General features: G+C 36.2%; 2 protein-coding genes across 2 annotated transcripts in view; one reads left to right on the plus strand and one right to left on the minus strand.

Moving 5' to 3' along the window:
- The window catches only part of LOC123535980 (nuclear pore membrane glycoprotein 210-like), a 92,824-nt gene extending 68,347 nt beyond the window's left edge, over window positions 1-24,477 (plus strand). The window contains exons 26-43 of the mRNA XM_053528690.1: window positions 5,375-5,576; window positions 8,439-8,633; window positions 8,996-9,076; window positions 9,459-9,696; window positions 10,612-10,618; window positions 10,950-11,019; window positions 11,404-11,495; window positions 12,330-12,499; window positions 13,009-13,135; window positions 14,287-14,371; window positions 15,147-15,410; window positions 16,057-16,153; window positions 17,393-17,539; window positions 18,001-18,251; window positions 18,861-19,009; window positions 19,587-19,771; window positions 20,350-20,451; window positions 23,706-24,477. Of these exons, the coding sequence (XP_053384665.1) occupies window positions 5,375-5,576; window positions 8,439-8,633; window positions 8,996-9,076; window positions 9,459-9,696; window positions 10,612-10,618; window positions 10,950-11,019; window positions 11,404-11,495; window positions 12,330-12,499; window positions 13,009-13,135; window positions 14,287-14,371; window positions 15,147-15,410; window positions 16,057-16,153; window positions 17,393-17,539; window positions 18,001-18,251; window positions 18,861-19,009; window positions 19,587-19,771; window positions 20,350-20,451; window positions 23,706-23,845 (2,602 nt within the window). The 3' untranslated portion in view covers window positions 23,846-24,477. The remainder of the gene's footprint in view (window positions 1-5,374; window positions 5,577-8,438; window positions 8,634-8,995; window positions 9,077-9,458; window positions 9,697-10,611; window positions 10,619-10,949; window positions 11,020-11,403; window positions 11,496-12,329; window positions 12,500-13,008; window positions 13,136-14,286; window positions 14,372-15,146; window positions 15,411-16,056; window positions 16,154-17,392; window positions 17,540-18,000; window positions 18,252-18,860; window positions 19,010-19,586; window positions 19,772-20,349; window positions 20,452-23,705) is intronic.
- On the minus strand, window positions 626-4,152 carry LOC123536136 (homeobox protein 4-like). Its single transcript, XM_045318973.2, has 2 exons — window positions 3,477-4,152; window positions 626-1,915 (listed from the first exon to the last, which is right to left on the minus strand). The coding sequence occupies exons 1-2, from the start codon at window positions 4,060-4,062 to the stop codon at window positions 792-794; spliced, it is 1,710 nt and encodes a 569-aa protein (XP_045174908.2). The 5' UTR covers window positions 4,063-4,152; the 3' UTR covers window positions 626-791.
- Window positions 24,478-25,194: the final 717 nt, after the last annotated feature.

A 25,194-nucleotide genomic window follows, 5' to 3' on the forward strand; every position in this document is an offset into this window, starting at 1 on the left:
GTGACCTCTCTAGAGACCATATTTTTAAATGGATCTTCATGAAAATTGGTCAGAATTTTTATCTTGATAATATCTAGGTCAAGTTCAAAACTGGGTCACATGAGCTCAAAAACTAGGTCACTATGTCAAATAATAGAAAAAAAACGACGTCATACTCAAAACTGGGTCATGTGGGAAGAGGTGAGCGATTCAGGACCATCATGGTCCTCTTGTTTGTTCTATTCTTAAAAAGTTTGTGAAAGTTGATTGTATTTATACAATCAAGTTTCTTTTATTATATCCTGTCACAGACATGAAGTTTCAAGGTAATACCAGTTGCTTGCAAAGAAACCATTTTACATGTATGAAAATATGAACTAAGTAGTTTAGTCAGCATTATTATCCAAATTAGCAGAAACTAAAATCAGTATAAAATGACTACTTTATTTACAGATGGTATATCCATTTCTGTACAAGTTTGCTCTTTAAAAAAACAGTTAGTAAAAACTTTTAAAAATTTAAAAACAGTATGTCATATATTTATAATACACATGAAACAAAGATTAACATAATTATGTTACATTAAAATGCATTCATTTTATGATTAAAATATGTCCTTTGAATTATATACATACATCTATTTAAGAAAATAGCACTATTAATATTATTAGCACATGTTTGATAACGAAATTTGTATTTGTAACACAGTTCACTTTGAATCATTTACACTTTGAACATTTCACTGCTGTTTATTCATATTACTAAACAGTTTTCATTATCAATTTCTGTAGACACTTGTAGCACTATTGGGGTTACCAGCGGGCAGAAAATTGCCGTTTCCTTTTCATGTTTGCAATTTCTGGCACTGGTTTTGTGTTTTTACATCTATTGCGTTTGTTTGCAAACCACTTTTTGACTTGTTCATTAGTTATCTCCCCTGCTTTGGCTAGAGCTTCGACAGCAGTAGGTCCTGGATACGGATGTTCGTAGTTGCGTGAATACCACTCCTCCATCATTTTTACTGCTTTCCTAGAAAGAAGTGGTCGGGATTTGAACGGTCTATTTATAGTAATAATTTCGCGTTTGGCTATTGAGAGCAGGTTCAAGCTTTTATCAACTCTTTCCATGATCATGTGTAATTGGTTGTCATAGTAACTGTTTAAATGATTGCGGTAAGATATTGGCATGTTATCGTCATGGATTTCTTTCAGTCTTTCGGTTTCAACCTCGGCCGACTGTTGCCGATAGAACGATGAAAGTTCTCGGACCTCATCAGGATATTTTCCTTGTAGTGAGCTGAATTTTGATTGGAGATTTCTTTCTCTTGCATACACATCCTGTTTGGGTTTGTTTGACAGTGTCTCAAAGAGAGTTTTTGGACAGTCTATTGTTTTACAATCCAAAATAAGTAAAGATTTTAAGTCACTGAAAAATGGATTATTGGATAGCGGACTATTTTCTGGTGACTCCAGTAACGAACTTAGAGAAGTGTTGAAACTGCTGTCGCCTAAAGGACTAAGGTCATCCCGATTGCACGCCTCAGAAAATGATCTTGTACGACCAAAATTAGGTGTTTTCTCCGAGTTTCTATTGAGAAGGTTGCATTTTCCACTTTGACGTGAGAGTTTTGGTTTAATGTTACCAGAAAAGGATCGCGTCCTGGTAATGCCATTCATTCTAAATACTGGACCATGCAAATCATCATTGAACGAGCTGAGAATGTCCTGGTTGCCATCACTGAAACTTCTAGATGTGATTGGAAATGGGCATGAATTTGAATCATGCAGACTGACTCGCTGTTTCTTGGAGATTGGTTCTAGTGATTCCAGATTGTCGTCTGGTAAAGTCTGGATGCTTGCTTCATCTGGATCAACAAAGTGCATGGAGTCTTCCAAATCTGAGTCATAGGAGGTGTTTGTTACTTGTGTTGAATGTCCTGTAAACATTATAAAAATATATTAACTCTGTACTATTTTAGTTTACTATAAAAGGATATACTGAGAGATAATGGCTTAGTTTGAAACTTTGGTCCTCATCAGGTCTAGGAAAGTGGTATATTTACAGATTATCTATAAATTTAAAGATTTTTCGATCTATAAATTTACAGATCAAATGTTTGAAAACTGCTCAAGTCATACTTGGACTCAAAATTGCAGCTTGAAATTAATTGATTTACTTTAATGGTACGCATAAGTAAAGGTCAATAATTGTAACTTTCAGATATTTCTGTTGACTTTGATTTTTTTGAAAATGCCAAAAACTCAGTCAATAAAAATGGCTGAAACTCACAAATGACGTTAATTTATACATACTGTAAATAAACCAATTAATTTCAAGCTGCGGTTTTGGGAATAAATGTAATTTCATCAGTTTTCATACACACAATCTGTAAATTTACAGATCGAAAAATCTGTAAATTTATAGATTATCTGTAAGTTTACAGATAATCTGTAAATATACCACTTTCCTAGACCTGCTCATTACTTATGTCAAATAAGATGTGGTTTGGACCCGAATAAGGCAGAAACTCAGACCTCTGTTCCATCGCTTTCCTAAGACATTTTATAGGGGTTGTTTTGAAAAAAAATGTTTTAAATGTCCAAAATGGGATTTTCTTTCATTTTACTCTGATAACATAAAAATTGTTGGCTGCATCTATGTTCTTGCTGTGATATTGGTAAAGATGACCATAAGCAAAAAATCCTAGGCTATATTTAAATTAATTATGTAGTGTATATTTACAAGATAAAACTATTGCAGTTCTTTCTGGAATTAACAGGCTGGTAACATTGCCCGATCGGGCTTTCGACATAAAAACTAATATTTCTTGAAAAATATAGTAAAGATATTTCTTTCAAACTTGGTCCATTTATTAAGCATTTCATATGATACAAATTAAAATAAAAATAACTTGGTTGCCTTCAGTTTTGGTAGAATTATTTCCCCTTTTCAGATTTTTATGACGCATAATATTTGAAGTAAAAAAAAATATGTTCTAACGCTAAGTTTAAAACAAAAAAGGGTTCAATGGCTTTCTAATGCTCTAATTTATTGCGCCAGTACATGAATGTATACATTTAACTGTGCTTTCACTAACAACATCATAGAAAAATGTAAGTTGTAAAAAAAATGTTCATACATCTGCACTAGAAACAAAGTATTAACCTTAAATACATAGAATAAAGGTATTGGCGCACAAGTTTTGAGCAATAGAAACCCATTGAACCCTTTTCTGTTTTAAACATTGCATTAAAACATAATTTGTTTGGACTTCAAAAATTATGCATCATAAAAATTTGAAAAAGGGAAGTAATTCTAACAAAACTGAAGGCAACAAAGTTATTTCTACCTTAGTATGTGTTATATGCTATGCTTAATTAATGGACCAAGTTTGAAAGAAATATCTTCATTATTTTTCAAGAAACAATAGTTTTTATGTCTAAAGCCCGATCGGGCAATGTTTCCAGCCTGATTAAGATAAGACGTAAATGATATACCTTCTTCTGAAATGGGTGTATCTGCCTTGGGTAATACTCCTGTTGTCTGACAGGTTGAGATGTCCTGTGGTTCCATGTTTCCTTCAGGAGTGAACAGTGATGATAAAAAGTCCATCTCTGTATCAAAACCAATTGTTGGAGTGAAACCATTTTCCACATTTTTGTTTTCAAAATCAAGGTTTTGTTTGTCACTGAATGAAAAATCTTTGAAAATGTCTGCACCAAAGTCATTTTGCTTTGTTCCAAATCCATTGTATAGATCACAAGCATTATTGGAATTTTCAGTTTTCAAGTTTGAACATTTTTTACTGTTTGTTGGCTCGTATTTTAGATCGGCAATTCCAGAAATATCCTCACGATCTTTGCTATTATTTCCCCTTCCTGTGAAAAACGTTTGATCATTATCTGTGTACAGTGAATCACAAGATCTCGCTTCTTCTCCGATTGTTGCCGCTATGATATCAGATAATGAAACTCTCCTTTTCAGAGATGAAGGTAATTTTAGTCCATTTTTCATTTTGCTGTAATTTTCTTTATTAACAGTTCCATAACTTTCAAGATTGGATTCAAATTTTTGGTCAGCCATTTTGTCCAGAAAAAAATTTCTGTTCAGAAATAAATGACCTTTCAACAAGCCTTTCTGAACAGCTATAAATTGACACTTTCGTACTGGATCATACACTTTAGTAGTGAAGAAGGCAGGGTATATTACAGTTATAATCTGTACAGTCTGGTATTTATGTAACATAATGTGATCACTTTTCATGAAAGTCTTGAGGAAATTGCTATTCAGCAAAAAATTTATTATGTAATAGTTAGATTGTAATCCTTTCAGGCCAGTCCAACTAATTGTGTAGTTTATTTAGTAATAACATAAACTTGCAGAGAATACTGTGTATTCTGCTAAATAAATGTAGCAAAATCTTTGACATTAAACACATTGTCTTGGCCTAACAAATATGTAATTATTCCTCAATATGTTCATGCAAATCGTGTATTATTACCATCAGTGAAATACAAAAGAAGTACAGTTATTTTGTAGTGCCTCTTTAATTGTTTTGTTAATGTTTCATGAGTTGCTACTGGAATGGAATATGTTTAAACTAAATCCGTATAATTTTATGAAGGAAAAATAAGAGCTGGAAATCCTGCTCTTATAGCTGTGAAAGAGACGGGGACGGTGGGGATTTTTTTTCAAAAAAAGCTTTCAGCATTTAATATACTGTCTACATCCTTATACAAGACAATAAAATTTATTTCTATATGATAATTTATATTTATAATGTTATTGGAGCTTGCCTGTTTGGCTCATTAGGAAGAGTACAGATCTTTAGATCACAGGGTTGTGAGTTTGATACCTAGGCAAGGCAAATGTTCTTTGTTGCAATTTCATAACAGACATTATATCTAACATCATTTGAGCCATGCCATGAGAAAACCAACATAGTGGCTTTGCGACCAGCATGGATCCAGACCAGCCTGCGCATCCGCGCAGTCTGGTCAGGATCCATGCTGTTCGCTAACAGTTTCTCCAATTCCAATAGGCTTTAAAAGCGAACAGCATGGAGCCTGACCAGACTGCGCGGATGCGCAGGCTGGTCTGGATCCATGCTGGTCGCAAACCCACTATGTTGATTTTCTCATGGCACGGCTCATTTCATCCTCCGCCTCTGAAGTTGGCAGTTACTTGTGGAAAACAGGATAGTACTGTTACAGAATCTAGGAAATATTGGTTAGGCTAATTGCCCGCCTTTACATTCTGTGAAGAAAATAGCTTTTATAGAGGACTAATTTTCTTTAATTTTTTGGTTGAGTCAATCTACAAAATTAATTCCCTACGAAGCAGTAAAAGTTCCACATTATAGGTCAAAATCCACAAATTTTATATCTTATTTCAGACGAGACCAGACTGGTACCAAAGATTCATACTCTGCGAGGTACACGGTCCACGGTGCAGTAGTGGGACATACCTCTCTGAAGGCGGTTACCTACTTACCAGATGGAAGGTCAGTCTCAAGCACAGCCAAGCCAGTCGAGGTGTTTCCTCCATTGGAGCTTATACCCAGAAATATAACACTGATCATTGGAGGGCTGTTCCAGGTATGTTTGTTGGTTATACGAGTAGATGTAAAAGATTTTTGCTAAACTAGCGGTAACTGTATGGAAAAGAAAATTTTCAGTATCTTGCAAAGTGGTTAATTTAGAGATTTTGAATTTCTGGTTTGACAGTTAACTTTGATAGATATTAAGCAATTTGAAAACAAACCTTGGTTTTTGACCATTGCATTCTGGGCATTGAGAAGTGCCAGAAGCTCTTTCACACAAAATGGTCTCAGTATTACAGTGTGGATAAACTATGGTAATGGCACCTCTTTACAAAGAGTTAAAATATTTTCTTTCTCATTAGACAAACTTCTACAACTCGTTTAGATAGGTCAACCATGTTGTTGTACTTAAAATAGACTGGCCCAGTTTATAGGTGTGTCAGGGCTACGGATATGTATTGTATTTTGCCATCGAAATATTTCTATTAAATGCTTTTTCCCCATCCGTTTGCATCCGTCCATGTTTACAAACACCTTTTTAAGCTCACCTGCAATGCTCAGGTAAGATTTTGTGATCACCCGATGTGCGGCGTCTGTCGTCAACATTTAGCTTGTGTATGCGATAGAGGCTGTATTTTTCAACTGACCTTCATGAAATTTTGTCAGAATGATTACCTTGATGTAATCTAGGCCAAGTTCGAAAGTTGGTCATCTGGGGTCAAAAACTAGGTCACTAGATCAAATCAATGAAAAACCTTGTTTATGCGATAGAGGCTGTATTTTTCAATTGATTTTCATGAAGTTTGGTCAAAAGATTACCTTTATGAAATCTAGATCAAGTTCGAATATGGGTCATCTGGGGTCAAAAACCAGGTCACTAGGTCAAATCAAAGAAAAACTTTGTGTATGCGATAGAAGCTGTATTTTTCAATTGACCTTCGTGAAATTTGGTCAGAATGATTGCCTTGATAAAATCTAGGTCAAGTTCGAAATGGGTCATCTAGGTCAAAAACTAGGTCACTAGGTCATATCTAAGAAAATCCTTTTTTAAACTCAAGTGACCACATTTTTGGTCCAATCTTAATGAAAATTGGCCAGAATATTTGTTTCCATGAAATCACTAGGTCAAACGTGTTTACAATGTTATGGTGTGTTTCTCAGGTGAGCAACCTAGGGTCATCTTGGCCCTCTTGTTTATTTTATGGACTGTACCTCTGTCCGGCAAAAACATGTTGTTGTGTACCTGTTTCTATAAACATTGTGTTCTGAAAAAAAAAAATTTTGCTTGATTTTTAATCCCCCGCCGTGGCGGAGGGATTATAGGAATGGTCTGCGTCCGTCCTTCCGTCCGTAACAAAATCGTGTCCGGTCCATATCTCCTAAACCCCTTGAAGGATTTTCATGAAACTTGGGTCAAATGATCACCTCATCAAGACGATGTGCAGAACCCATGAGTCAGCCTTGTCGGTTCAAGGTCAAGGTCACAACTCAAGGTCAAAGGTTTGAGCCTGCCATTTTGTGTCCGCTCTATATCTCCTAAACCCCTTGAAGGAATTTTATAAAACTTGGGTCAAATGATCACCTCATCAAGACGATGTGCAGAACCCATGAGTCAGTCATGCCGGCTCAAGGTCAAGGTCAAAACTTAGGGACAAAGGTTTGAGCCTTCCATTTTGTGTCCGCTCTATATCTCCTAAACCCCTTGAAGGATTTTCATCAAATTTGGGTCCAACGATCACCTCATCAAGGCGATGTGCAGAACTTATGAGTCAGCCATGTCGGCTCAAGGTCAAGGTCACAACTGAAGGTCAAAGGTTTGAGCCTTCCATTTCGTGTCCGCTCTATATCTCCTAAACCCCTTGAAGGAATTTTATAAAACTTGGGTCAAATGATTACCTCATCAGAACGATGTGCAGAAATTATAAGTCAACCATGCCAGCTCAAGGTCAAGGTCACAACTAAGGGTCGAAGGTTTGAGCCTTGCATTTGGTGTCCACTCTGTATCTCCTTAACCCCTTGAAGGATTTTCATCAAACTTGGGTCAAATGATCACCTCATCAAGAACTCATGAGTCAGCCATGTCAACTCAAGGTCAAGGTCACAACTGAAGGTCAAAGGTTTCAGCTCTGTTTCTCATAAAACCCTTGATGGATTTTCATGATACTTTGGTCAATTGATCACCTCATCAAGACGTGGTGCAAGAATTCATGAGTCAGCATGTCAGTTTCAAGGTCAAGGTCTCAGCTATAATACAAAGGTTTTCCCTTTCACTATCCATAAGCTGTGGCGGGGTTTTAGCTCTCTTTCAGACTGCCTTTTTATATTTTATATATTTAGTTTTGTAAGTTTTTATTTTATATGTTAAATGCAAGTTTTGTTGCTAGGTTTTCAAGATGTTAAAAAATCATGTCTAACTTTAATTTATAGTTTTGGCTTGTGTGACAAAAAAAGAATACAGGTTACATCATGCCGATAATGAAAAATATTTTTATGTTTTCAAAAATATCTTGGCCAGAATTATGATTGGGGATTGAATTTAGAGCAAGAGCACTTTTTGTATGATATTGGGAATCACGATTTCAACAAATATAATAAAGTGTACAGTATATTTTACTGCTGATCTTAGATCTGCTGATTGGTTCTTAAATTTTATGTACTTGTATAGTTTAGTACAGTGTTATTTAACCTTTACCCTGCTAAATTTCTAAAATGGACTGGTCTATCATTCAATTTGGGCAGTACCATTGCTATTTGAGGGGGTATTAATTGAAAATTTAATGACTGAATAGCGAACAGTGCAGACCATGATCAGACTGCATGGATGTGCAGGCTGATCTTGGTCTGCACTGGTCGGAAAGGCAGAATCACTTGCTGCCAGTGAGGGTAACTGTTAAATTTAATACATTTGCTGTGACAGGTGCTAAGTCGAGGTGGTCCAAGACCTCAGTGTACAGTGTTATTCAGTATCAAAAACAGTAAAATCGCCACCGTATCAAGTAGTGGATTATTGGACGGTCAGTCCCTAGGGACAACCAGGGTCATAGGTCAAGCTGTGGGTCAGGATCCTGAGACAGGAGAAACTGTCATCTATTTCCCAGGGTTAAGCATACATGTTATTTTAAAGATTTGGGTCCTTTTTATTTGAAAGGTTTTATGTCATTAATTTATCTTAATCAGAATGTATTTTTAGATATGATTTATGTATGATGATATAAGAAATTTTAAGGTTTTGATTGCCTATCAAAACAATCGTTGGGCAAAAAACTCCTGATAAGTTATATGTTACGAGCTTTGTTTACAAATAAATGAATCTCATAGGCATCCAGAAGGAACTTTGCTTTCTTATTAATACAACTTTACAAACTGCTCTTCCTTTATACAATTGAAAATAAGAATTTGATATTTCGTCAGCAGACTGTAACACTGTTAATTCTTGTTAATTTAAATGAAATGTTAAGTATTGTTTTTTCGCAGGATGAAGTTACAGTGAATGTTGTGAGACTGGTTGGAGTGAGAATCCATGCCCCACTGACCAGGATACAGACTGGTACCACGGTAGGTTTTAAAGACTGGTACACTATATTGGGACTATCTTTTTGGCAGAGTTATCTTTCCTTACACTTACTGAACAGCTGTAGCGTATGCAGGTGCAACATGTGAATATCAGTGGTGGTTATTGTGAAGTCATTTAATTCTGTGGTTATGGTCAAATGGCTATTTCGTTGGGCATACACATTTGTGGACTTCAACTTTTGAACATTAAACACATGGGAATTTTATGTATATGTTTGAGATTTAATTTTGTGGATTTTGTAGTCCACCAAAAATGTTAATGATTTCAGAGTACACAAATTTGATGAAAATACAAAACTTAAGATGCTTACTTATAGCTGTGGGTTCGAAAACTCACTTGTGGTATAGAATTCTTTATGTGTAGAAGCCTTCCAGTTTACTTAAGGAAGGTTGGTGGTTCTGCATTGGTGTCTGCCCACACCTGCTAGGAATGGCTGGGGTCTTCTGCACTGTGATAAGCTGGAATGTCAGCATAGGTGTTGGTGTGACATTAAACACAACAAAAAAAGTAAAATATGGAAGTGCAAGATTGACAGCGCCATATGGATACAAGGGTGTTATATCTGTACCATGCCATTGCATGTTTTGTAGACTCGGTTTTGGTACGTTACCGGCACTTATGGTTGTCTTTCAAACTAGTTTTACAGGTTGTCATTATGCATTATGCGGGTAATTATCACAGCTTTTTAATCAAGTTGCATTTGGTTGTCACTGACTTAGAAACACTTGCCCCTCACCAGTGGTGGTTTCAAACGTTGCTTGGGATGTAGAATTCTGCACACAAGGAAAGCCCACCTGCTTAGCTCAGTAGGTAGAGCGTTGGTCTACGGATCGCGGGGTCGTGAGTTCGATCCTCGGGCGGGGCATATGTTCTCCGTGACTATTTGATAAACGACATTGTGTCTGAATATAATTGTCCTCCACCTCTGATATTCATATTGGGGGAGTGGCAGTTATTGCGGAGGAAAAGGTTTTATGGTTGAGATTCCAGGAGCACTGGTTAGGGTTAACTGCCCGCATTACATGACTGAAATACTGTTGAAAAACGGCGTTAAACCAAAAACAAACAAAGCACACAAGGAAGCCATCCTGCTACAGAAGATTCATGATTCTTATCAGGTGCCTTCTTTCGCCTGAAAACACCACTAAAAGCGTAAGTTTTTTATTATGCCAGAGTTTTGTCGGTGTGACTTTTTAAATCCATCAAAAACAAATACAAAATCTGCTTTTAATTTTGCTCTGTTTCTGGATGCTGTTTAAGAGTAGGTTTGAAACAGAACATGAAACACCTTTCACTTTTGGTAGTTCGATAACTGCACTTGTCTTTCAGCTGGTCAGTCAACAAGAAAGATGTAGCCCAGCTTCAGTCTGTATTTAAAAAGGTAAGATGTTGAAACAAGGCTTCACAATCCAAGGCCAAGTTCAGCTTTTATTAGCCCACCTGAACCACTGTTTTAGGGTGAGCTTTAAGTATAGTTGGTTGGTCTTATGTGCATTGTTGTTTGTTCCATTGCCAGCACACAGGTGAGTTAAGGTCAATGAAATGTTCCCATAGCAGTGTTGCAGCAACACTTCTGTTGCAGCTACTCTACTCTGATAGCAAAAAAAATTTGTGTTAATTTCATGGATGCAACATGCGCGATGTCACCCATAATTTCAATTTGCCCATTTAGTTATAAAGCCTTGTAGACAACATATATTGTAGGACATTTGTCATCCTATGTAAGGAGATCAATAATGATAGTGAATGAGTCGTTGCTATTACAGAATGGTATCCAACCACAACCAGAAGGAAATGTTGCAAGTACAGTATGGTTGTGCATGGAAAACAGGACATGTCCTTGTGATGAGTTAGAGGTCACACCACGTCAGGTGGAGAACAAGTGCATCAAGATTCTATTCTAACAGATGAACTCCAGATTCAGGTGAGTACAATTAGTTGCTATAGTAACAGGTCAATTCTCAGTGAGGTTAAAGGTCATGCTACAGACAAATGGAGAACAAGTACATTATTACTCTATATACTGACAGATGATCTGCAGATTCAGACGAGTACAGTTGGTTGCCATGGAAACAGGTTATGTCTGAATGAGGTTAGAGTTCACACCTCAGGAATCAAGACTCTACTGACAGATTAACTACAGGTTCATTTAGTTGTTTTGGAAGCTGTGATGTTAGAGTTCTTAGAAGAATGGAGGACAATTTTAAAAGGATTTGTTACTAAAAATTCTTATTAGTATTTTAAGTTGTTAATGAAATTTAACTGAAGGTTAAGCGTTCAGAAACTGTAGTATAACTTTATCTTACAGGTGTTTGAAGAGCTGGTTATGGTGCTACCAAAAGTTTGTGATGGTGAACTGTTAATGACACCAAACACAGAGGCTATTCTCAAAACAAATAGGTCTGTACATGTTAAATTATACATGCTAAAGAAGATAAGGTATTATGATTAAGTAAGTTGAGTCAAAAGAAACTGTTTGTTACAGTAGAGTTCAACTATCATGACATGTTCAGCTATAAAAGTGAAAGCTACATTTTCAATTAAGTAAGGGTAGTCTACAAATGTCCTCGAGGAGTTGGTGGGAATCTAAGCTGTGCCTATGCAGGTGTTCTTCTTGATTTGCAATGCCTCCAAGTTTCGGTGAAAAATTAACCCCTTAACCATGCTAAATTTCTGTGACGAACTTTATCGTTTAGGACAGTTCCCATTAAACTGTCAAAAAGGGCGGTGTTTACGAATAAGATTAATGACTGAATGGTGGAACAGTGCACACCCTTGATCAGATGCTGGCTGTGCAGGCTGATCTTGGTCTGCACTGGTCGCTTAGACCTTGCGGAAGAACTGCACTAGCAGGCTAAAGACACCAGGATTGAAACATTGCAACAAAGAGTCTGGACCTAGTTGCATTTCTGCGGTCAAACCTGCTAACCTCTTCATTGACGATCTGCAGTGTTTATCAATAAAAGTTGACATTTTTACTAACAATGAGAAGGTGATAAAACATAAGTTTGGTTATTTACTTTATACAATTTAAATAAAGTGTTTTCAGTTTTGACATGCTTAAAGGATCAAGTTGATGATGAAATGCTAACATTTATTCTGGATTCTGTTTGCACTAAGATAGATTGTCTGTTAAAAAGGCAAGTAAACTATTAATAAATGAAGATATCCACATTGAATCAAAATGATTGAAAATTAGGAAAAAGTAAAACTTTTCCATAATTGTTACTACAGGGATGGGGGAGCCAAGATGAGTTACTCTGTCCTAGGAAGCAATCCTGATGTTGTACAAGTGGTAGACGATGTTCTTGTTTCGGGATCAAACTCTGGTCAGGCAGCCCTGCATATCACAGCACAGGAAGAATCCGGTGTCACTCAGACATTGGTGCTGAACGTCAAGGTTTGTATTTTATTTGATCATGATAATCTGGATATTAAAAATGAGAGGAAAAAAGGATAATTTTAAACGTATCTTAAGAGGGTATCCTTCACCAAGACCTACATGGTAGTACTAGAGTCATTGGCTTTAAAACAATTACCCAATATCTTTCACTTTCATTTGGCTTATGTAAAGTTGGCAGTCCTTGCACATGCCTGAAATTCTGCCAGTAGGAGCACCTGGGATCTTCTTGGAAGTTGCTGAATGAACTAAACTGTGTAAAAGTGACTTTTAATACAATATCAAAGAGTTCTTTACCATTTACAGTGTCCAGATGGACAGTAAATTATAAAAAAAAAACTTAAAAAAGTTGTCCCAAAAAATGACAGATCAGTAAAAAAAATGACTTGGTAAATGAAATGGGCTCATTTCGTTCAGGAGATAAAATGGATATGAAATCTGTGTTTGAACTTATTTCTCAGTTTTAATTAACAGTAATCGTACATGATGATAAAACTCTTACTCTGCTTTGAGGGACATCTAGTGGCCAACTCTGCATGGTACCAAGGGGAACAACTCTACATTTCACAGTTACCTATCATGATGATGTTGGGGAACAGTTTTACGCTACAAATATTGACATGAAGTACAGATGTAGCAGGTAAAATCACAATGGTTCTGTCCATTCTTCCTCTATTCTGTAGAGCAATTGTTTTTTCTGGCCCCATCATTAATAGCGTGGAAAGGGGTCTTGTTTGTCTTGATATTTGGAAGATTGTGTCTAGCCTAGATTTTCTTGGTGAGTGGTGGAATTTTGGGGGAAAAGGGAAAAAATTTGCACAAACAACCTCCTTAACAAGAGATGCCTGTAACTCAGAGGTCAAAGTAATCCTTAAGAGGTCAGAGAGTTAGTTTGTTTTTTTCTCAGGTACTCAACCTTTTATCAGTGTTTTATGATGTATATTCAAACTTGGCACAAACAATCATATTTATGTGATATTAGTCATGTGCAACACTGATTACCCCTAGTCAGAAAGGTTCAGTATATCTTCTGTTCCAGTTGCTATTTGCTTTTTAGAGAACATAATTGTAAAAATGTCACCAATAAGAAGACTCTTGGTCACATAAGTTGCAGTGTAATTACATCAATACATAGGAATCTGTTTTCTATATGCATATTTTCTAATTGCAACTGAATATTTAAATTATAATTGATTGATAGATGAATTTAACCTAGGCTATCTAAAGTGTGGGCTCATTAATTTTTTTTTATGACTCAACACTGTAAGAGAAGTTATATATTTTTCTAGTAGTCTTTCTTGTGTTGATTATGGCTCAGATTGCAGAATGCAAATGGTCATTCCCTTATTTATAGATATTGGATGATTATTGGCATCTGGAACTTTGTTATATTGGGGTTATATTATTATAGATTTTTTGGATTGAAGTATGATGTAATGTGTGATGGGGTAAATGTAATGCAGTATTTTTAGGTAAGTATGATGTGATAATTGGGTAAATTAAACATGACATTTGGTTAAATGAAACATGGCGTTTAGGTTAATGAATTAAATTATTCTTGGCGTAAATGATAGTAATGTATTGGGTGTTAGTGATAATGTTTTGGTTTGGGTTTTTCTTAAGTTAGTATAATTTGATTTTTTTCTGATTTTTAGAAATGGTTTGATAGAGAGTTAACCAGTCATATTATGGTTTCTGCATAAGTGGAAAATGTATACAGTATCAAAATGCTATCTTTTAGACATTTAGACATCTTTTAGACATTTTCTTAAGTAATATTTGACCTTTCAGATATGACCTTGTGCAAGTATCAAATGGTTTAGAGAACAACACGCTGGTGATGAAAACTGCGGCTGTAGGACATACTATACTTAAGGTAAAACATATATCTAACTCTGCTTCATGTCATGCAGTAAACTGCCTTCACAAAACTTCAGTATAAACCAGTATGAAACTGGAAACATTTCAGAGATAAAAACACTTGATGGGCTGATTGTTGTTTATAAATGTGACATCATATTAGAAAATTATGTGCTTTTTACAAGGTGTCATCCATGGATCACATAATGTTAAAATATTTGCTTTCCCAAGAGCCACTATTGGTTTATAATTTTGACAACTTCCAAAAATTACAAAATTGGCTTTTATAAAGCAGTGTGAAGGTAAGAGAAAACAGATCTGTACATATAAGATATAAATCTCTCGTACAAGTAATGTCCATTTAGTTATGACATAGTTTTTACCTGGTTATGTTTAGATTATGCCCAGAGTCCTCCATCCCCTTTAAACATTAGCTACAGGACGAATGGTTTAAGGCACAGCGTCTTTTATCAAATTATCAAAGGAATCAAACCTATAACCATTTGATCCATAGATGTGCTCTCTCATTAAACTAAGTGTGCAGGCTGTCTGGTGAATTTTCTGATGTGAGCAAGCCTTAATGCAGTTTGTTTTAGAAAGATACATAGATATTTTTTCAGGTGTTCATCTCTGTAAGAATAAATTGATAATGCTGACAGGTCATCTTTGGTCTACCTGCATCTATAAAAAAATAAAAACCATGCGATATTAGACCAAACCACTTAAACATTAAGTCGTCCAAAAAAACAAAATTAATAAATCAGTATGCTTACTTTGTGTTTATTCTCTAGGTATGGGACAGTAACAAGCCATGGTTGGTTGACTACATCAGTATTCCTGTTGGACATGCCATACAGCCTGCTCAGGCCAGGGTACAGCTGGGAAATATTGTGTGTTTTAGTGCCCCACTTTCCTCAGAGAGGAGCAGTACTGGTTCCTGGAAGGGAAGTGGGGGCGTGGTGGTAGATAGCAAACTGGGTGTGGCCAGTACAAGTTCTGTAGGTGCAGGAACTATATCTTATGTTGTATCAGAGGATGTCATGACAGAAACAGATGTGAGTTTTTGTTCTTTTTTCATTTTTCATAGTTTTTGAAACCAGTGAGAGACAGAGAGAGTATTAAGATGGCTGTTGGTCTTGAGATAATCAAGTAGGTAAACTGTAAAAACAGTTCTTGTAGATAAACACGTTTTAAGTATTTGAACAAATTTTATCACTAACAGTTTCATGTTTCAACATACGAAAAAATGTGTGAGGAAGCCATCCAGCTGGCTTACGGAGGGTCAGTGGTTCTACCCAGGAGCCCACTTGTGATGAAATAGTGCACGGAGGGGCACCTGGGGTGATTTTACAAGATAATTTATCCACCATCAAAGTTGGAAGTGTCTGTATGACATAGAAATATGTCGGTGCGACATTAATCTTAACAGAACAGACAAAACGAAAACATTACGGGTTTCTTTGAGAAATAGAAAATACTTGTAGCAGCAGTTATAAGGTTTCTGCTATATTAGAACAATCTGCCAATTATTTGTCATATTTTCGTGGTTTTGTTCAGACATAGACACAGAACCAGCCAGAGAAGCAAATAGTAGGCTGTAGCCGTAGTTATAAGATGTAATAATTTAAAACAATTTACCAGTTATGTAGCATACGTTTCATGTTCTGTTCCAGGATCATATATTGAACCAATCAGAGATAGTTGATAGTACAGTGCTGGGGTCGGAGGTTCATCACCTTGGCAACCAACAAGGAGTACAATATGATAGTTTATTTTGGACAGGAGTCAGCAGTTCAAGGTCAGTTGTGGAATTCTCTTAGAGATCTTTCGTCAGAATTGTTAGGATTAAGCCAGATTATTACAAGTTTTCTACAAGATAATGGATTATCCATCTCAATGAAAGCGCATGAAGAGATCAGACCTCATGATAAGCATTTGAGTACACTTGGTTAGTTCTTACAATCATGCTCGGCCTGCTTGATCAATGGAGAGCACAGGATCTATGTATCGCGGGTTGTTGGGTCGGGTCCATTGGGGAGGCGTATGTTCTCTGTTGTGATTATTTTTGATAAAGACAATTGTGTCTGAAATCTTTCGTCATCCATCTCTAATTCATATGGGGGGGAGTTGGCAGTTAATTGCGGAAGAATCAGATTTTTACTGGTACAGAATCCAGGAACACTGGTTAAGATAACTGCCCGCCCTCACGTAATGAAATACTGTTGAAAAACGGCAATAAACCTAAAACAGCCAACTTACATACTGAATGGAAGTATTCAAAATATTCAACAGTGATAGCAAAACCTGCCTCCCAGTAAGGGAGTAGATTGACTCCTTGTGCCACAAATTATATACAGACTACATTATATGAGTGAATGCTTAGGCAAATAGGCTAGAATTAGAAAATATAGATTAAAAGGAAATATTTTTATTTTGTTTTATTTCATTTATTATTTGATATTGAATATAGTTTGATAGAAAAATGTTCCATCACTGATCCCAGGGCCTTGTTACAACCATTGTCTGTATTCTGAACATTTTAAAGTCTGAACATAAGTATCTGACAGATAATGACAAAATTTGCAATGGTGCCAAACTTGTCTATAGCATATTCGTTATGCTAAAATTTTGCTGATTCATCATTACTGCTGGATGAGATGCGTTGCCATAGTTTCTTCTTTGCAATCTATTATGTATTTGAAAATGCCAGAGCTGAATGATAATGTTGCATTTTGAAGTCAAAGTGTCATTCTTCGAAATTTTAAATGAAGACTGGCCCTGTACAGTTAACCTAAAGCTGTAACCCTATTGCTAGGTTTTCCCAGCCAGGGCTTAACTTGTATCAACTAGTGGAAGATATTAATTCATGATTAATGCATGACAGGAAAAAGTCCAAAAAAAAAAGGGCATAGAATGGAACATTGTTGTTAAGTATGATTTTTGTTGCCTTTTCTTAACTAAGACATAGTCCATTGTTGCAAGATTAATTATTCTTTACGACCTGAATTAACATATGTTCTCGAATTATTTTCTTCAGGGAGCAATTGTAATACAGTGGTAGCAGAAGAGAATTATCAGCCAATCAGAATTCCTTTCTCATGCAGCCTTGGTGTTAACTCAGCCAATCAGGAGTTTGCTATTAATGACTACTTCTCAGTGAAACCAGTTTTCATTTCCAAACTTGGTAAGTATTTTAACGTTGTTTTTTTTTTTTAGTTTGTAGGGTTGTAGTTCACACAACACCATGCAGATTTTTAATGACTTTTCAGCTTTTGATGGTGAAGGGAACAACCAGGTGCCCATCAAGGCATTGTTTTATGGCATGTGCTGACAGCAGAGAAGAATCACTGATTTTCTGTAAGCCAGCTAGATGGCTTTCTCACGTAAAAAACCCTGTCAGGGTTTGAAGGAGCACTGGAAAAAATATTTTGAATTTATTAATAATTAATGCTTTTATTGATTAACTGTAAGATAAAGAAATTAAATTCTTCAAATTTTCCATTTATTTTATTCTAAATTCTGGAATCCATTAATTTATATCCCCATGAATTAGCCATTTTTACCAAAACCATGAAAATTTATGCCAACGGCATTGACCAGTTTCACAGTACCCATGGAATAAAAAGCCCCTGTTTTTTCCTGTAGGTAAATATGCATGTCAGATAACATCTACTGCTCAAGATGTCCCACAACAAATGAGTTCAGCAGACATGACAGTTGTTGTCACAGTGACAGTATTCCCAATCAAAGGTCAAGAAGAGGTCAGATCTGTACCGTTACTGGTTCCCTTCCTTCCTCCATTTTATGTACACAACTCGGAGATCCATGTATCGACACTGACGCCACTGTCGAGTGTGAGAATATCAACATCGTCAAAATTGGCTGATCAAGTTAAGGTAATTGTTTTTTCTGTAAATGTTTTAAATATGAAAAGAAGTTAGTGTACACTTGTATAGTTAAAAAGCAGTATTGATGAGTTACTATGTTCAATTGCAATATAACAAATTAACTGCCTCATAATTGGTTGAGCCTCCACTCGTGTAGAGAGCAGGAGGTGTGGGTTGATCCCGGCCGCGTTCTATACAAAGATGTGGTAAAATGGTACCAGTAGCTCCCTTGCTTGATGCTCATAATTTAAAGGGGAAACTGGCCTTATCATCTCATACCCTCATTGTAGAACGTACAGTCAACCTAAAATAAAGTGTGTATAAACTTAAGTAACACAGAATTGTAAAAATGTTAAATAGTTGTTATGAGTTCTTTTGACATGTTGTTAACTGGTTCTTCGTAACGTTTATCTTTCATAATCTATGTTTAATAGATATATAGAGGGCATTTGCTTCTGTTAGTGTTAAAATGAAATTTCTTTTAATGAGTGGACACTGTATACAAAATTATCAGAAGTGAAGGTGTAAAGTCTTATGTTCTAGAGTGAAAGCAAGCTTTAACTGTTATTTGATAAAAATTCTGACATGGCTTATTTATGCATTTTCGGATATTTGCAGGTTGTTGTGAGCGACCCATCAATTCTGGAGGCTTTACCAGCAGAAAGTGATCCCCAGTCCAAATCTATTGTCATCTTTCCAGTCAGATTGATTGACACTGTTGCACTATGGGAAAGAGAACAGTTAGATGTGTGGGTGGATCCTGATTGGTGTGAAGACAGGTCATAAGTGTCAAGATTCCAGTATTCAATTACGTTTGATGGTCAGATGCCTGACCATTGAGGTAAATATTTTGCTCTTTTATATGCTTTTGAACAGGGACATATTAGGAGATCCATTGTTGTGTCAGGGGGCAGGGGGTGGTTTACGATAAAGTGTCTGACCTTTAACTTTTGCAGTCTCAAAAGTCATTTTGAGTTATGGCCCTTGAATTACTCAAAAATTGTGGAAATGGACAGTTTCAATTCTCTTACTTGAGTAGTTCTTATCTTATGTTCACCAGATTTAGTTACAATTTTTATGGACGTAACAACGGCCAAGTTCAGTAGCCAGTCAGACAGGTCCCTGTTAATCGAGTTATGGCCATTGAATTACTTAAATTTGCAAAGATTGACTTTATGCCCTTGATAACATAAACAGTTCAGCAAACTTAAAATGTTTGTTGGCATAATATCTTGGCCAAGTCAGAAAACCAGCGTACTTGTTCAAGAGTTATAGTCCTTGAATTAGTCGTCAAAATTGAGAAAGTTGACCAGAATCATCTCAGTAAGTAGCATACTTTACAAGTCAAAAGGAATTCGGTGTGATAGGCGTATATTGTGACAGTTTAGCACTCTTGTTACACTTTACAGGTGGAGCATACAGACGAGACGTGGGCTGGAGAGCGTTGTTTGGCAACATCTTGAATAATTATCAGTATTGGTTTATCCTGCTCATCATTATTATCGTCACTGCTTTAACCGTTCTCTTTGGTAAGTCATTTAACCACCATTCTTGTGAAGGAACACTCTGTTTTAGATAAATGTTTTACAACACTACAGACTTTTTAAAAGGGATTGATTTAAGTGCATAGGAACTGATTTAATAGTAACACATATAAAGCTGATGTAATAATTAAGACAGGAGAATTTCCTTGATTAGAAATTCGCAAATTCTGAATTGCTTATTACAGTTGACATACATAGTTAAAAAAGACCTATTAGTTCTTACTTTGATGTTGTACCTGCCAAGTTTCAATGGTTTTGCTATCATCACCTACATATGTCAAGTTAGGATAGCAGCTGAAAATTGATAAAAATACCATATCTTTCATTTGTTCTTTTTCAACTTTGCTTACTTTAGCCAAAATAAAACGTCCTCTTTCTGTTTCTTTTAATTGACTATTGTAAAATAGCACATGAATAAATAAATCATGTCAGTTTTAACAAGGAAAAAATATCAAAATTCCTCTTTCTGCTTTCTGATATTCAATTGAATAAATTCTCTTAAGTGTTGGAAATCAATTTGCTAAATTGTCATGTCTTCTAAGGATTTTGTCCTATTACTCCAGGTTACCATGCTGTATATGGTCCTAAATACAAGGCAGCAGCAAATACTAGCGGTTATATGGGTACACCACAAGGCTCTCCTGTTGGTCCAGTGTATACACCAGGTTTAGTTGTTTTTATTATAAAATATGAGCCGCGACATTGTGTAAAACAAACTCATAGTGGCGTTAGGCGACCAGATGGATCCAGACAGCCTGTGCATCCGCGCTAGTATGGGTCAGATCAATGGCTGTTCGCTTTTAATTGCCTAAACAATTAGAGAAACCGTTAGCGAACAGCATGGATCCTGACCAGACTGCGCGGATGCGCAGGCTGGTCTGGATCCATGCTGGTCGCAAAGCCACTATGTTGGTTTTCCCATGGCACGGCTCATATACAGTTAAACTTTGTGCACTCGAACATGGATAATTCGAACACCATCATTGGCTTGAACTTATCTTCAGGTCCTGGCAAAATACCTATATAATGTGTATAGTTTGATGGCTCAAACTACAGATAACTGAAACAAGTTTTGCCAGTCCCATAAGTTTTACTGTGCAAGTTATTTCTGTACTTCAAAAAAAAATAGTTTCAGTGTCTTTTAGCCCTGATTTTGATATGTGAACTGTGTGTCAAGACGTGCAGTTTGTTTAAATATAAATACAATTTTTTTCGATCAAAACTACAATATAACAGCAATACCATTTTTGACCAATTTTTATGCCCCCGAAGGGAGGCATATTAGTTTTCATTTGCCCATCTGTTCGTTAGTTAATTTGTCACAATGTTAACTTTTTGCATGGAGGGCCGTTACTTGCCTATCCACTGCAACCCCTGGTCAGTCAATACACATGCTAATTGTACTTTATTGAGTTCACGTTCCCTATTGACTTTGGGTGTCACCGCGTCAAAGGTCAAGGGGTCTGAGGGGGGGTATTTGTCAGCATTATGGTCAGCTCTAGTTCTTAGTCTTATTTTGGAAGCAATCCATCTAGTATTGAATGCAATTAAAGCAATTTATTTAAAAATTTTCATTTCATTGAAATATACTAATCTGTGGCCCCATCACAGTATGGTTTTGTTCAGTACATGTATTGTGGGGGAAAAAATGGATTCATATAGGTATTTGCATAAATACATAAAAAAGTTTAGACCTTTTGAAAGCATGCTCTGATTTGTCAAGAGTGTTGTACCTGCAAGTCTGGGAAAACAACCAGTCATGACTTGTATGACGATATCGAACCAGAATTTTGACTGATTTTAAGGTGGATTATTATGCCCCCCTTCGAAGAAGGAGGGGTATTTGTTTTGCAGAGATGTGGTCGGTAAGGTCAGGTCGGTCGGAATGTTAGACCAATCCGTTTCCGGATGACATCTACATGAACGCTTGGGCCTAGGAGAATGAAAAATTGAGAGGTGGGAGGTTGGTCATCACCAGCAGATGACCCCTATTGTTTCTGTGGGTCAGTATGTCAAAGGTCCAAGGTAACTATGACCATGAATAGTAAAACGGTTTCCGGATGTTAACTCAAGAACACTTGGGCCTCAGGATCATGAAGTTGATAGGGAGGTTGGTTATGACCAGCAGATGACCTATTGATTTTGTGGTTCAGTATGTTAAAGGTCAAGGTCACAGTGACCCTGAACAGTTTATAACCGGTGTCCGGGATGATAACTAATGAACAATTAGGCCTTAGGGTCTCATGAAAGGTGTTTGGGAGTTGGTCTGACATGCAGATGACCCTATTGATTTTGAGGTCTGTATGTCAAAGGTCTAGGTCACAGTGACCAGGAACAGTTAAAATGGTTTCCAGCTATAAATCTGAATGATTGGACCTAGTGTCAGGATAAATTGATAGTTATGATGGCCATGACCGCTGATGACCACTATTGAATTTGAAGTCATTAGGTCCAATGTCAAGGTCACATTGGCCCGGAACTGTTTAACAGATTCTGATCTTTTTGTCCAAAACCATAGGGCCTAGGGCTTTGATATTTGGTTATGTAGCAAATTCTAGTGGTCATTACAAGATTGTTCAGATTATTTACGTGGGGGTCGAAATAGGCCCCACCCCGGGGGTCTCATTGGTTATATAGACTTTTTTTAGGAAAAAAATTTTGAAAATCATCTTGTTCTAAGAACCACAGGGCTAGGGCTTTGATATTTTGTTATGACATCATCTGTGTTCCTTACTAAGATTTTTCAAATTATGCCCTGGGTCAAATATGGCTCTGCCAAGGAGGTAACATGGTTTACATAGTCTTTACATTGAGAATACTTTGAAAAATCTTCTTGTCCAAACCACAAACACTATGGCTTTGATATTTTTTAATGTAGATCATTTAGTGGTTCTCTAAAAGTTTGTTTAAAATTATCCCCCTAGGGTCAAATATGGCCACGCCCTGGGGGTTCAAATGGTTCATATTGACTATATAGAGAAAAGCTTTTAAAAAACTTCTTGTTCAATAACTACAACATTCAAATTTGGACTCATGTATGGTTTGAGTGGCAAGATGAACTTGACATGAGTTGACCTTGATTTTGACCCTAGTGTCCTACTTTCACATTTCTTAGCTTCAACCTTCAAACTTTGGACAACTCGCATAGTTTTATGCAATAGGAAAATAAACTTTGGAACTTGACAATTGACCATAGTGACACTACTTTCTCATTTTTGAAGGTACAGGCTTCTAAATTTGGACTCTACATGCATAATTTCGTGTTCAGGACATGAATTTGAATCCTTGATTTTGTCACAGTTGAATATTTTTCGCATTTCTCAAGCTACAGCCTTCAATATTTGGACCACATGCATGGTGTTTAGTTTTTTATGTAACGAAAACAAACTTTGTCCTTACATTGAACTAGAGAATTACTTTCACAATTATTGAAGGTACAGGCTTAAATTTTAGACCACATGTATAGGATTGTGTAACGGAAAAACAATCTTTGACCTTGACATGACCTTGAGCTAGTCTTGTAAATTTGGAAACATCAAAAAAGGCTCAGAGGATGGTGCAAAGTAATCACTCATGTTAATCTCTTGTCATGAGGTTAATATGTTAAAGGTCAAGGTCAGATTAACCAGAATGGTAGAACTTTTGTTCACATGATGAGCTATAATTTCTGTTCCTTGTGTAATTACTGAATGCATCAAGGGGGGGCATTTCGTGTTCGACGAGCTCTTGTTATGTAGTTTTGTTGACCTGCCTTAAATATAATATTGACTATGGACTTATCAGTATACTAAAGTCTATATTTTAGTAGTAATTAGTCTTTTTCTTCCAGTACTTTTTTTGAGACCTGTAAAAACCAGAGATGGTATTTCACAAAAGTAGAAAAAAAAAACAAAGATAAAATTCATTTTTGGTTTTTCAGCTTCGCCGCCAGCCTATACCCCCTATTATCCTGCACAGACGCCAAAATCTCCGATGTTGTGGTCCACAGGGTATACTCCATTGGATGGTGGCTCACCGACTCGTCGCAGATCTCCTATTCAAAGGATTAGTCCATCTTGATATAATAATTAGCTAGGAACAAATTTTGATGTCTCAGGATTAACAATATCTTCATCCATACAAATTAGGATTGCATTTTTCAATTAATAAATTAGAAAATTAAAAAAAAAAAAATTTTTAAATATGGAGTATCAGCAACAAGAGTTTGTATCATGAGAGACATAAATAAGTGAGGTATTTCTTACGTGCTGAAGCCAAAAAAGAATTTCATTGTACAAAAAAAAACATTTTTCTGGCTATAAAGGGGCGAAATATTAACTTAACAGTATAAGCCAAACTCTTTGTCAAGTGACAAAAGTATTATGCAAGACCTGCTTCGGTATTTGATTGAACATTTGATTTGGATATGTTATACAGATGTAGATACAAATACTTTATTTGTACAAGATTTATCATTTGTAATTTGACATTTATATGATAAAAACTTGTTCAGCATACTGTAAATTAGGTAATTTACATCTTGTTAAATCATTTAGTTTTGTGATCATGAAATTTTATGGTTTTGGTCAAAATGGCAATTTTGTAGAGATGTGAATTCGTGGATTTCAACTTCTGAACATAAAATGAATGGGAATTTTACTTGTTCGTTGGGATTAAATTTTGTGGATTGAATAATCCACGAAATCAACGGAAGTTAGGCGGCCACTAAAAACTTTTATGATTTCACTGTAACAGTTTCAGTGAACGTGAAATATTATAATGTTGGGATTTTCAAATAGACAAAAATTTTATACACATTGTGACTTACAGTATAACTAGTATGGGTGTAAGGAATTAACATTAATTATTTATTAATTGGTAACTTGTGACCGTGCAGTGGTTATTTGCAAAGCCTTTAACTGTTTTTGCACAACGGTCTTACCAGAGTGTTAATATCGGCTTTGAAGAGATGTTATTCCACGTATATGGAATATCACTGTCCACTTACCAAAGTCAATTTATTTTATATGTAAACACATGAGGGCTCAGTCATTTAAACATTGGCTTGCTATGAGTGGTCTAACGGTTTTAGTATGGTGTTTTTTACATGAAAATAACATGAGAAAGGATGTTAACTGAAAAGGAATACATACCATATTGAAGTAGATTGTCAAATATAGTTATATATATATGAGCCACGCCATGAGAAAACCATCATAGTGGCTTTGCAACCAGCATGGATCCAAACCAGTCTGGGCAGGATCCATGCTGTCCACTTCCAAAGCCTATCTTAGAAAACCCATTAGCAAACAGCATGGATCCTGACCAGACTGCGCGGATGTGCAGGCTGGTCTGGATCTATGCTGGTCACTAAGCCACTATGTTGGTTTTCTTATGGCGTGGCTCATATGGTTGTTGTAGACACTGAA

The sequence above is a fragment of the Mercenaria mercenaria genome, chromosome 17 (genome assembly GCF_021730395.1).
Source record: "Mercenaria mercenaria strain notata chromosome 17, MADL_Memer_1, whole genome shotgun sequence".
In the NCBI taxonomy this organism is placed as follows: Eukaryota; Metazoa; Mollusca; class Bivalvia; order Venerida; family Veneridae; genus Mercenaria; species Mercenaria mercenaria.

Bases quoted from the DNA above. Each gene is read 5' to 3' on its own strand.
- LOC123536136 (XM_045318973.2), bottom strand. From the start codon at position 4,062: ATGGCTGACCAAAAATTTGAATCCAATCTTGAAAGTTATGGAACTGTT. The intron at 1,916-3,476 runs GTATATCATTTA...TAATGTTTACAG, and splicing joins TACACCCATTTCAGAAGAAG to GACATTCAACACAAGTAACA.